This window comes from Mandrillus leucophaeus, unplaced genomic scaffold, assembly GCF_000951045.1.
Source record: "Mandrillus leucophaeus isolate KB7577 unplaced genomic scaffold, Mleu.le_1.0 Scaffold77, whole genome shotgun sequence".
Classification (NCBI taxonomy): domain Eukaryota; kingdom Metazoa; phylum Chordata; class Mammalia; order Primates; family Cercopithecidae; genus Mandrillus; species Mandrillus leucophaeus.
The window spans coordinates 5,909,697-5,921,492 of record NW_012108363.1 but is presented as its reverse complement, the minus strand read 5'-3'; the positions used below and the strand labels follow the sequence as shown (position 1 = coordinate 5,921,492).

At 43.2% G+C, this 11,796-nt stretch overlaps 2 protein-coding genes across 2 annotated transcripts in view; both read left to right on the top strand.

Annotated features, from left to right (window-relative positions):
• Nucleotides 1-1,226, top strand: part of THG1L (tRNA-histidine guanylyltransferase 1-like (S. cerevisiae)) — a 14,771-nt gene extending 13,545 nt beyond the window's left edge. Inside the window, exon 7 of the mRNA XM_011966698.1 lies at nucleotides 1,209-1,226. The gene's annotated coding sequence lies outside the window, so the exon portion shown is untranslated. The remainder of the gene's footprint in view (nucleotides 1-1,208) is intronic.
• Nucleotides 235-11,230, top strand: LSM11 (LSM11, U7 small nuclear RNA associated). Its single transcript, XM_011966720.1, has 4 exons — nucleotides 235-373; nucleotides 7,340-7,479; nucleotides 9,925-10,008; nucleotides 10,767-11,230. Exons 1-4 carry the CDS (start codon nucleotides 235-237, stop codon nucleotides 11,175-11,177), a joined length of 774 nt encoding a protein of 257 aa, XP_011822110.1. The 3' UTR covers nucleotides 11,178-11,230.
• The last annotated feature ends 566 nt before the right edge of the window (nucleotides 11,231-11,796 follow it).

The window sequence follows — 11,796 nt, the reverse complement described above, 5'->3', positions numbered from 1 at the left end:
GGGGCGGCGGTGGCCGGGCGCGGGTCTGCACGGATTGTGGGAGCGCCTTGGTGGAGATTTGCGGGGATCATCAGCGACTGTGGGGTGGAACTGCTTGAGTAATGTGGGTAATGACGGCGTGGGGAGGGTCCCTCTGAGTAAGAAAAGGGGCTGTAGGAGCAACAGAGGGAGAGTGGTGAGGCTGTAGTGGTGATAAGAAGCCGTGGGAAAGGTCTGTAGAGGTAATCGGGGCCCATGGAAGGGTCAGAGGTGATGAGCCTGCGGAGAGGGTCTACAGGATTGATGGAGGACCTGGAGAGGTGGCGGGGGCTACAGAGTTTGGGGGACATCAGAGGGACGTCTGCAGAGGTGATGAGAGGTCTTAGAGACTACAGTGAGAGGTAAGGTGGGGCGGAAAAGGAGACGTGAGGGGAGAGCACAGCCAATATTAGGGGAAGGAGAGTATTTGGTCAGTGGGATTTGAGGAGGATCGGATGGAGTGTGGGGAGGTCTGTTAAGATAGCACAGGCGCATAATCCCATAACCCCTGTACATTGACAGCTCCTTCTTGAGTGCGATAAGCAGAAGGGCTGCAGGGTCTTGATACACATATGTTCACATTACTAAGTCACAAGTGCTGAAATGCAGCAGGCACAGAATGCCACTAAAACACAGACGCTGTTTTACAGCCACTCTGCCTGGCTGGGTGCAGGACTGTGTCTCTCAGGCTCATATTACCATATGTGCAGATTATTTTAAGTTCTAAAGGTGTAAATGGCACAAGGGAATTTCTTGGAGCCTCCTAATAGATCCTTAGAGTAAAGCTGTAAACAGCAGAGGCTCTAATGTGTGAGTTAAGTCTTGTATAAATGGAATAAAAACAGCCTAGGGTTATCTCTTTTGTCATCTGGCAAGCAGTTCTGACATCTGCCCTGTGAACACAATGACCTACTTAGCTATTCAAAGCATCTGTATCCTGGTAATTCAATTGTTACCTTATTAAGTCACTGCCTTTTGGGTGGAGAGGTGTGCCAAGCAAGGGACTGATTTTCTTCCTTCCTAGAAATTTGTTTATTAAGAGAGAAACATCCTGAAACGCTGTGTGCTGTTATGTGTGCCTTTGCTGGATGTCTTACCATGCCACAGCATCCCTGCCCAAGCTAGGATTTACCCCGGCTTGCTTGCCCGGCTGTAACACAAAGACAGTATGCATGTTCCCAAAATGAGAGCAGTTTGGGGGACCTTAATTTGCCTATGCAATTTGCCACCATTAGCTAGTTGAAATGCACTCCAAGTCTCATTGCAACATTTATTTCTGTTTTACCAGTTATTGCGTTGCTACCAAGATTATCAAGGGAAAGGAATATTACCGTGTATTGCTATGTGGTGGGTGGTTTTGGCTTTCCCTGTAGAGCACTTCACTGTAATGATATGACAGTGTGTGAAGACCAGCTTTGTCAACTTCTTGTGATTAAGTATACCCCTGGAATTAAGATCTCAGAGAATGTGTCCTACATACTGAAAATTTTCACCATGGCACTGCAGATAGTTGGGTGTACATGAGAGACAGGTGTTGACGTCACACAGAGTTGACCTTCAGAAAGCAAGAAAACAACAGAAACATGGGTGAGGATTGGATTTATTCAAGAAAGAGTTCCTACTTGAGGGTGAAGGATGGGAGGGGGGTGAGAATCAGAAAACTACCTATCGGGTACTATGGTCACTACCTGGGTGACAAAATAATTTGTGCGCCAGACCCCAGTGACACACGATTTACACATGCAGCAAACTTTTCATGTACCTCCTGATCCAAAAACAAAAGTTGGAAGGGAAAAAGAAAAGAACTAGGTATATTTTATATGTATGCGACAGTTTTAATTTAAAAAACTATATATACATATATATATATATGTATGCCTACTCTAAACCCTGATTGGATACAGTTGCTCAGAAAAATCAAAATATAGATACCAGTAAGATAAAACTATTTGTGGACATATACAAATGCTTTCTGGAAAAAAATGGCTATGCATTTGAGAATGCTTAATTCTTTGCAAAATATTTACATAAAATGTAAGTTACATCAGGCCGTTACAGCAAACAGAAGCTTTGTTAGGTCATATCATCAATGAAACATAATGAAGAATACAGGAGGAGCTACATTTTGTTGCTGACTTTAAAATGCTGTATTTCATCAATTCAGATCCAAGTTACCCGTCCAAGTTCACAGACATGACAGTGTGGAAGGAGTGCAAAATTAAGTGTAATGGTGTTTTAACCATAAAATGTTTCACTTTGTATCTCTGTCATAGAATCTCTTTGAATTCCCTTGTGGAGCAGTCCTATTCTTTTCCTTGCAGTAATAAAATTTTAAAAGTAGCCAAGCACAGTGGCTCACACCTGTAATCCCAGCACTTTGGGACGCTGAGGTGGGCGGATCACTTTAGGCCAGGAGTTCAAGACCAGCCTGGCCAACATGGTCAAACCCTGTCTCTACTAAAAATAGAAAAATTAGTTGGGCATGGCAGCATCTGTCTCTAGTTACAGCTGCCCAGGAGGATGAGGCACGAGAATCGCTTGAACCCTGGAGGTGGAAGCTGCAGTGAGCCGAGATCATAGGGACATCATAGGGATGTCTACAGAGGTGATAAGATGTCTCAAAAAAAAGTAATAATAAAAGTATAGGAGGCTGTTGCAATACTGGGAATACTAAAGAAAAAAAGAAAAAGCATAGGAGGAAAGGTTTTTCATAACCATTAAGCCTAAGCCATCATTGATTCCACATTTTCTCCATGTAAACTCAAGCACAAGCTCTACTTGCAAGTGGAATGTAATTGCTTTTCCTCCTTTTTAATATTGAGGCGCCTATAGAGAACGGTAAGACAAGACTAAAGAGCATTATCATCCTCTTTTCCACATAATTCTAGTGTCTATATTTCTCCTTAGTATCGCAGCACCATACCTGATCCACAGTGGTTCTGGTTTATAATTATGCTTCAAGCAAGCTTTTTCTAGGTATATCTGTCACTGTGAAACGAACTGGTGTATTCAAGCTAACATCTTGACATTATAAAGCTGTGAGAAAAAGTGTTATCATTACTTTGTTTTAGCTACAAGTGTGTTGGTGTGCAGCATGTGCCGGTATGAACAAGTGTGTGTGGTCAATCCAAAATGCATGTGACATGCAGGATTTGACTTCTAGACCACTGTCTAGGTGAATGGCTTGTCTCCAGTTCCAAATTCAGTTCTCCTGCAGGGAGCCTACACACTCCTTTTACTCGCACACATCCTGCTGAGAAGGATTTCAAAACAAACCTGATTTATTGGGCCTCTGACATAATATCACGATTGGAAATTTGTTCGAGTCCTGTTGTTGTAGTTTACTTTGATTGCTGAAATAATTTCCCACAATATGGTGTCTTGATGTTTTCATTTTAATAAAGTGATATTCTTTGGATAACTTTGATTTCACTACCTGCAAATAAAGAGCAAGAAAATAAGCAAAATCAAGAACATCTGAGCCCTGCATACAGCAGTAAAGTGAACTCTCAAATTTGAACAGCATCTCTGTTACACAGAGGTTGCCAAAAGTGCATGAGTATGACTTACATAAAACCGAGAACAGGGGTACTTAGGCTTCAAAAAAGGCCAAGCTTAAAATTCAACCTTGTCACTTTTCTCAGCTCATTGCAGCTGTCTCCAGTGCAACTAAAGAATAGCCTCAGATGATTTCTGCACCACACTGCTGTGTGTGTGTGTGTGTGTGTGTTGGCCAGTTTGACATAGCATCACAATAGGGAAGACACTGGTGTGCCTGTGCCAGGTAACTGATTCAAACATTGTGCTTTAAATCTGTCATGGCACCCTTCTATAGAATGTCAACTAAAACTATTTTCAGAGAAAAGAAAAAATATTTTTCTATTGCAGACTCATAAAGTGACTGTTACAGTTTGTGGTTTCATTTCTCTGGGCCCTTAATAGGTTATGGAATCTGGGGAGCTGCCTATGCCCTAATGAGCTAATAACTTTGTATATTTGGAGATATATATGTAGATACAGTTTTGTCCTTAAATTTTCTTTGACTAGGTGGTTGTGGAGGCTAAACCAACTCCATCTTGAATGCTAATCCACCATGTTGATTTCTGATTAAACCCAGTTCTGGGAAGGCCTCTAAGATTTCCAATTTATCTGTTGTTCCTTGTGTAAGAGCATGTACTTACTGTAGCTCCTGTCCTTACGTGAGAACAACCTTGATGTTAACTTACTTCAATTGTCGTACACATCCCTTCTGAATCACCCTTTCCCTATAGCATATAAGCCCTGCGTCGGGGGGTCATGGCAGGGGGATCCACCATCTTGTTTTGCCGCCACCTGAGACACAGACATGGCTTCTCTTCCTACATTCCTATTAAATATTTCTAAGGAAAACAAGAGTTCCCGTAAGAGGTAAGTTTTAGGTCTTTAAAGAAGGGCATGATTGAGAACAGTTATTTTAAAATCAGGCTGTGATGGTATAATTTACATGTAGCAGGAGAAGGAAGAGTGGAGCTGAAAATGACCTGGATCTGGAAGGGTGTGGCAGTAGAGAAGGGGATTGGAAGAGTAACTTTCTCCAAAGATAAGGCATGTGCTTTTTTGTCATATTTTGTCATAGAAACCTGACACATCCATTTGGAGCTTGCCACAGAGACGGCTGGAAAGAGAGTGTGCACTCTGATTCAGAATGGGGAGCTCACTTTTGCCTTGGCGGTTTGCTCTGATAGGTGGTGCTAGTGTTGTACTTTTGATCACACACAAGGAGAGCAATGCTTCCTGAAATTACACCTTATTAAATCTTTGGAAGAAAAAAATTAAAGCTACACATTTGAGAAAGACCAATTGAAATACCTGAATTTGCCATCTATTTAATTAGAATAAGAGACTGTTGCTAAGATACTTGATTGCCCTTTCTCTCTGTTTTGGAGGTGTGGGAAAGAAGTAATGTCCCTGTTTTTTTCCAAGTTAGAAAAAAAATAGTCTTTCCATTCTTTGTGTAAACACATACATCTGTAGGGCAGTGGGCAGTATATATGTATGTGTAGAAAAGGAAATAATGCAGGCATGTGATCAGTTTCTAAGAAATTGAATTATTGGGACTTAGTCCTGAAATAACTCTACAAGTTAACTATCTTAACCTCATTTTATGAATGAGGAAATTTGGACCTTAAAGAAAAAGTTATTCACCAGGGTCACGCAACTAGTTATAATGACCTGAAAGTTGTTTACAATGCTTGATTTAATACGGCCTATAACACATATGCACACACACACACACACACACACACACCCCCTTAGCTAGCAAATGTACAAAGGACTTTAAAATACTGCTAGAAGAGAGGTAAATGGTGATGGTCAGACCAAAATTCTCATGGTCTTTTCCAAGGTCACTGTTTCATGTTGCTTCCAACTCTGACTTATTCCCAAACCTGTAATCTGAGATAAACTCCTCCTGCTAGTCTGCTAAGTCATTTTCTTCTAAGAATCTTTTGTTAATTTATCACAGCCGTCGTTTATAAGCCAATCTGTGACAGAGGGCTAAGATGGCTTCAGGAGGAACCAATTTAGTTATCCAAACTGAAGTGCAGGGCTGCTGTTCTCCTTTATGCCACTGGAAACAAAGCAGGAGAGATTTTTCATTTGTTTACTGTCAATGCCAAATCTCTATATATCCAGACTTCTAAGACCTGACCAAAAACAAATAACCTTTCTACAGAATTTTGCCTTGCAAACTTGGGAAAGACTGAGACTGTGTGTGCACGAGAAAGAGAGATTGGGGGGCGTAGTGCGTGCCTGTAGTCCCACCTACTCAGTAGGCTGAGGTAGAGGAAGCGCTTGAGCCGAGGAGGTCAAGGCTGCAGTGAGCCGTGATTGTGCCATTGCACTCCAGCCTGGGTGACATAGTGAGACCCTGTCTCAGGAAAAAAAGAAGAATGTATGGTTTTCTTTGGGGAGGTTTTATATACCATAGCCAGCATATTGTGAGAGCTGAGTTAACATGAAATAATAAAAATAAAATTCATCTTTGCTCCCACGCTCTGAGAAGAGAATCCTTCATAATAAAAGCTGAAATTTATAGTCCCAGTATTCTTCCCATAAATCCTTATCGTGCTCTTTTCATGTGATGCTTATTAGTAGTGTCATAGGAGCCAGATACTCAGCAGGTGCCTTTTACACCGTCAGGGCTTGGGCTACAACCAGTGCTTTTCCTCCCAGAAACACTAGTGACTCCAGAGAGCTTGTGCGTGGAGTAGCTTTGGTGGCGTCAAAGGCCTTTCTTTCTGACAAGATTGCACGTGTTTAAGGGCAGAGTGCAGTTTGTTTCCTTTGACCATGTAAACAAAGCTTTTGGTTTTTTGGAAGACTCAAGCTGAGTATGTGATTCATGAATTGTCTTAAGGCACACAATTGAGAAGGATCTTGCTGTTGATACATACATTTTGTGTGTGTGTTTTTCTCGAGACGGAGTCTTGCTCTGTCTCCCAGGCTGGAGTGCATTGGCAAGATCTCGGCTCACTGCAACCTCCACCTCCTGGGTTCAAGCCTCCTGAGTAGCTGGGATTACGGGCGTGGGCCACCACTCCCAGCTAATTTTTTGTATTTTTAGTAGAAACGGGGTTTCACCATGTTGGCCAGGCTGGTGTCAAACTCCTGACCTTGTGATCTGCCCGCCTCAGCCTCCCAAAGTGCTGGGATTACAAGTGTGAGCCACCGTGCCTGGCCATTTTTTTTTTTTTTTTAATGACAGTGTTACTCTGCTGCCCAGGCTGGAGTGCAGGGGGAGGATCTCGGCTCACTGCAACCTCCACCTCTGGGTTCAAGCCATTCTCCTGCCTCAGCCTCCTGAGTAGCTGGGATTATGGGTATGGGCCACCATGTCTGGCTAATTGTATTTTTAGTAGAGCCAGGGTTTCACCATGTTGGCCAGGCTGATCTCGAACTCCTGACCTCAGGTGATCCGCCCACCTCGGCCTCCCAAAGTGCTGGGATTACAGGTGTGAGCCACTGCACTCGGCCCACCCAAGAAGTTTTTAAGTGATAGTTCATCTTAGAATCAGCGACATCGTAGAATAAAAGATATACTGGTAGTGAAACATTTGGCTGATATCAATACATATGGTTTATCCTCATTCTGTTGGAATCTAGTCTCGTGTCAGTGTGTGTTGACCGCACGAGCCATGTTGCCCATTGGACCTTCCTGTTCCAATAGTGAGATTGTCACTCTACCATGGGCCTCATGTTGCTGGCTGAAGTTGGGTGGTCTTGGCATAATTCTGGGAATGAGGGCAGATGTTAAAACTGCCCTGATCTTCTCTTGTTTCAGTGCACGAAGGCAGCCCTCTGGGTGAACTCCATCGCTGTATCCGCGAGGGGGTGAAGGTGAATGTTCACATCCGCACTTTCAAGGGACTTCGGGGCGTCTGTACAGGCTTCCTTGTTGCATTTGACAAGTTCTGGAATATGGTAATTAAGCCTTTCTCACAGGGCGGGAGAGCCTCCCACAGATTACATCTTCTATATATTTAAAGGACCTGAGTAACTACATTAAGCAAAACCCAAAAAATAACTTCTCAGAAGAACTAGAATTTTTGCATGCTTTTGGGCAACAACAGAAAAAGGTCTTTTTATTGCTTCCTTCTCCTTAAGGCAGTGGCTCTTAACCAAGGTGATTTTGTTCTTCCTTCCCTCCCGGGAACATTTGTCAATGTTTGGAGACATTTTATTGTCACCACTGTAGGAGGGGATACTACTGGCATCTACTAGGTAGAGGCCAGGGTTGCTGCTAAACAGTCTGCAGTTCACAAGATAGTCCCTCAACAACAAATAATTATCCAGTCTGAAAAGTCATTAGTGCCAAGGTTGAGAAACCCAGCCATAAGGACCAGTTATTTTATTGGTTTAGTAACTTTTAGTTGATTTTCTACCAACCATTCTTTCATTAATTTAAAAACATTTATTGACTTCCCACTTTGGCTGAACCCCATGCTAGGTGCAAAAGTTTCAGAAAGGAACTTGCACTCTGCAGTACATGGGAAGGTAAATAAGGATAGAGGTGAAGCAGACATCAGTAAACAAAGCATTTTGCATGATGTCTTTTTGGGTTTTTTTGAGACAGAGTTTCGCTCTTGTCGCCCAGGCTGGAGTGCAATGGCGCAATCTCGGCTCACTGCAGCCTCCGCCTCTTGAGTAGCTGGGATTACAGGCGCCTGCCACCAAGCCCAGCTGATTTTTGTATTTTTAGTAGAGATGGGGTTTCACCATGTTGGCCAGGCTGGTCTTGAACTCCAGACCTCAGGTGATCTGCCTGCCTCAGCCTCCCAAAGTGCTGGGATTACAGGCATGAGCCATTGTGCCCGGCTGCATGGTGGTTTTATAATGAGGGAGTGTGCCACACTTCCTAGCCTTCTAGAGGCTTACTGTCTTTTTTCCTAGACATTTGTAGGAGAGAAGCGATATGTAATAGCACAACTATAATTTGAGGTGGTTAAGAACCACCAGGCCATGTGCGGTGGCTCAGGTCTGTAATCCCAGCACTTTGGAAGGCCGAGGCAGGCAGATCACCTGAGGTCAGGAGTTTGAGACCAGCCTGGTCAACATAGGGAAACCCCATCTCTACTAAAAATACAAAATTAGCCAGGCTTGGTAGCACACATCTGTAATCCCAGCTACTCAGGAGGCTGAGGCAGGAGAATCGCTTGAAGCTGGGAGGCGGAGGTTGCCGTGAGCCAAGATCGTGCCACTGCACTCCAGCCTGGGTGACAGAGCAAGACTCTGTCAAAAAAAAAAAAAAAAGAACCCCCAGAGCTTGCTGGTGTTTCTTTTCCATTTGGTCTTCTTTCCTTTTCCCTGTGCTTCATCCCCATCCATGCATCCTCCTGGAAAAGAACAGTAGCTGCTGACATATATTGAGTTCCTGCTGTGTGCCAGATACTATACTGAGGGCTTCATATGTTACCTCAATGAATGAGTTGTTCCATTTCACAAATGAAGAAATTGAGTCTAGAGAGATTGGAATATTGCTCACAGATCACACCGTCAGTAAGTGGAAGTGTCAGACTTTTTCCTCGGTCTTTCTAACTCCTAAAACCATGTTTTCAACCATTATGGAATTTGAATCCTAGCTTCACCACTTGGTAACTGTGTGACTGTAAGCAAGATAATTTCTCTGAGCCTCAGTTTTCTCATTTCCAAAATGTAGGGAAAAATGTTTTATTATGATAGTTTTACCCTTGAAGGAAAGAATTGAAGAGAATGTATTAGGCGATAGTGGTGATTATAACAGTACTGTCAACTTGTATTTGTAGGGTGATTTACACTTTTCAAAGGAATTAGTCTTATACATCTCATTTGGTCCTAACAGCTGTCCTGTGAGGTTGCTCTCGGTGATGAGAACTCACCAGCAAGTCTGTGTGTAACCCTGGTTAATTTCTGTTCATTGCTTTCATAAGACATAGAAATTGAAGAGGGTAAAGAAGCAGTAGTGTTCCTCAAAGTGGGGTCCGAAGCCATCCTGCATCAGAATAACCTGGGGCTTCTGGCTGAAACAAAAGGTTCCTGGGCTTCATCCCAGACCTACCAAAATAGAATCTCCAGCAGAATAGCTTTGGGTTTGTATTTTAATAAACCTCCTAGATATTCTTGCACACTGAAATTTAAGACCTTCTACCATGCAGTCATAAAGACCCTTACCATCTGTAGGTGAAACCCATCTTATATGGTGATAGCAGCTTAAAAATACTACACAGAAGGTACCAGGTGTCACCATTTTCTTCTGCCTAGGAGCTGAGTCACCTGTTAAGTGTAGTTCTGCTCTGAATAGATGTTATTCTGCCTTTTTTTCCCTGAAAAAGCTATACAAAAAATTTTTTAATTCTGTCTAATGTTTTTCCTTTTGGACTGTTCCTCTAGGCACTTACTGATGTGGACGAGACCTACCGAAAACCTGTCCTAGGCAAAGCATATGAACGGGATTCTTCACTGACTCTCACTAGGGTAGGCAGTTTCCCCCTGACCTCCTGAGTAGCCATCATGCTTTCCAGCTTAGGAATTGAGATCCCTGAGTCCAGTGACTAGGATTTCCTAGAGAGAAATCTCTGTTGCTATAAACCAGCTGTGCCTGTACCAAGGTCTTCCTTAGTTTCTCTTTTCATGCTTCCAGTGAATCTCAAGTGAGTCTGTGCTTGTAACCTGCATATTATTTGAGGAGCAAGTTGTCTCTTACAACACTTGAAAGTCTTTGAGTTTTATACCACAGAAATAAGCCTTTTCTCTTGACATACGTATTATCTGCACTATAGTTAGAAATAGGAAGTTTATGGCCAGGCGTGGTGGCTCATACCTGTAATCCCAGGACTTTGGGAGGCTGAGGCGGGTGAATCATGAGGTCAGGAGATCGAGACCATCCTGGCTAACACAGTGAAACCCCGTCTCTACTAAAAATACAAAAATTAGTTGGGCAGGGTGGCAGGCGCCTGTAATCCCAGCTACTTGGGAGGCTGAGGCAGGAGAATCGCTTGAACCTGGGAGGTGGAGGTTGCACTGAGCTGAGATCATGCCATTGCACTTCAGCCTGGGTGACAGAGTGAGACTCTGTCTCCAAAAAAAAGAAAGGAGATTTATTACTAACTTAAAAAATTGCAAAGCAAGGAATCCACAGAACATAATTAAAGAATTTGGTCTTTTTCTGTATGTTGAAAGAGGGTGATGAAGGCTAAAGAGAAGGCTAATATTTATCATTGTTTTCTTTATAGCTATTTGATCGACTGAAACTTCAAGATTCCTCCAAGAAGGAAGCAGATTCTAAGTCTGCAGTTGAAGATTCCACTCTGTCTAGATACTCACAGACATCCACTTGGAAGTTGGCTTCAGTGTGGGGAAGAGGAGACACTGACCGGGGCTCACACAAGCGTTCCCGCTCTGTCCCTTCTTCCCTGCAGGCCTCTGCAAGGGAGGAGTCCAGGTCAGAGCTGTCAGGGAGGACTACACGGACCGAAGGCTCCAGTGTGGGAGGTACCTTTTCCAGGGCTACCACCCTTTCCAGAGGCCAGTCCCGTAAGAAAAAGCGAAAGCCCAAAGTGGATTACCAGCAGGTATTCACTCGACACATAAATCAGATTTTCATTCGAGGCGAGAATGTCCTGCTGGTTCATCTTGCACAGTGACCAGCTCAGCCTGGGCTTTGGTTTTTAGAAATAAAATGCATGAATTGCTGCTATGCTGTATCCTAGTATCCCAGTGAAACTCTGAGTTGGAATGATTCCCTGTGGTCCTGCATAAGCAGAGGACAGAGCAGGCTCAGCCCCCTGGAAGATGAGCTCAAGGGGAGGACAGGCCTTGGGAGGGCGGGCATTTGCATTAATATCAAGGCAAAAAGCATACATACATACATGCATCTGATTTGGTATCGTGATTTACTTCAGACCCTGAAACCAAATATCTGATCTTCCATTAGACTTAGGGGTCACAATATGAGTGGAACTTACTTTTTAGAGACTATAGGGGAAAGAAATCTCAAAAAGTATTGCATGTCTAAAAGCTAGTGCCCTGAGTACTCATGAATTCGATTCCAAGAGTAGCAGTGTAAGTTGCCTTGGAGCCCTGCATTCACATCTTGTAACTAACTTTTGAATTTTGCCTGACATGATTCTCTCTTGATGAAGAAATGAAATGTATTGTCTTTGAATATCTACAAGATCTAGGAAAGTTACCAACTTATGTAGGGGTGGAATTTGGGTAGGTGGTATGCCCATAGCAGCCAGCAACCAGTGTTCTGTTTTCATC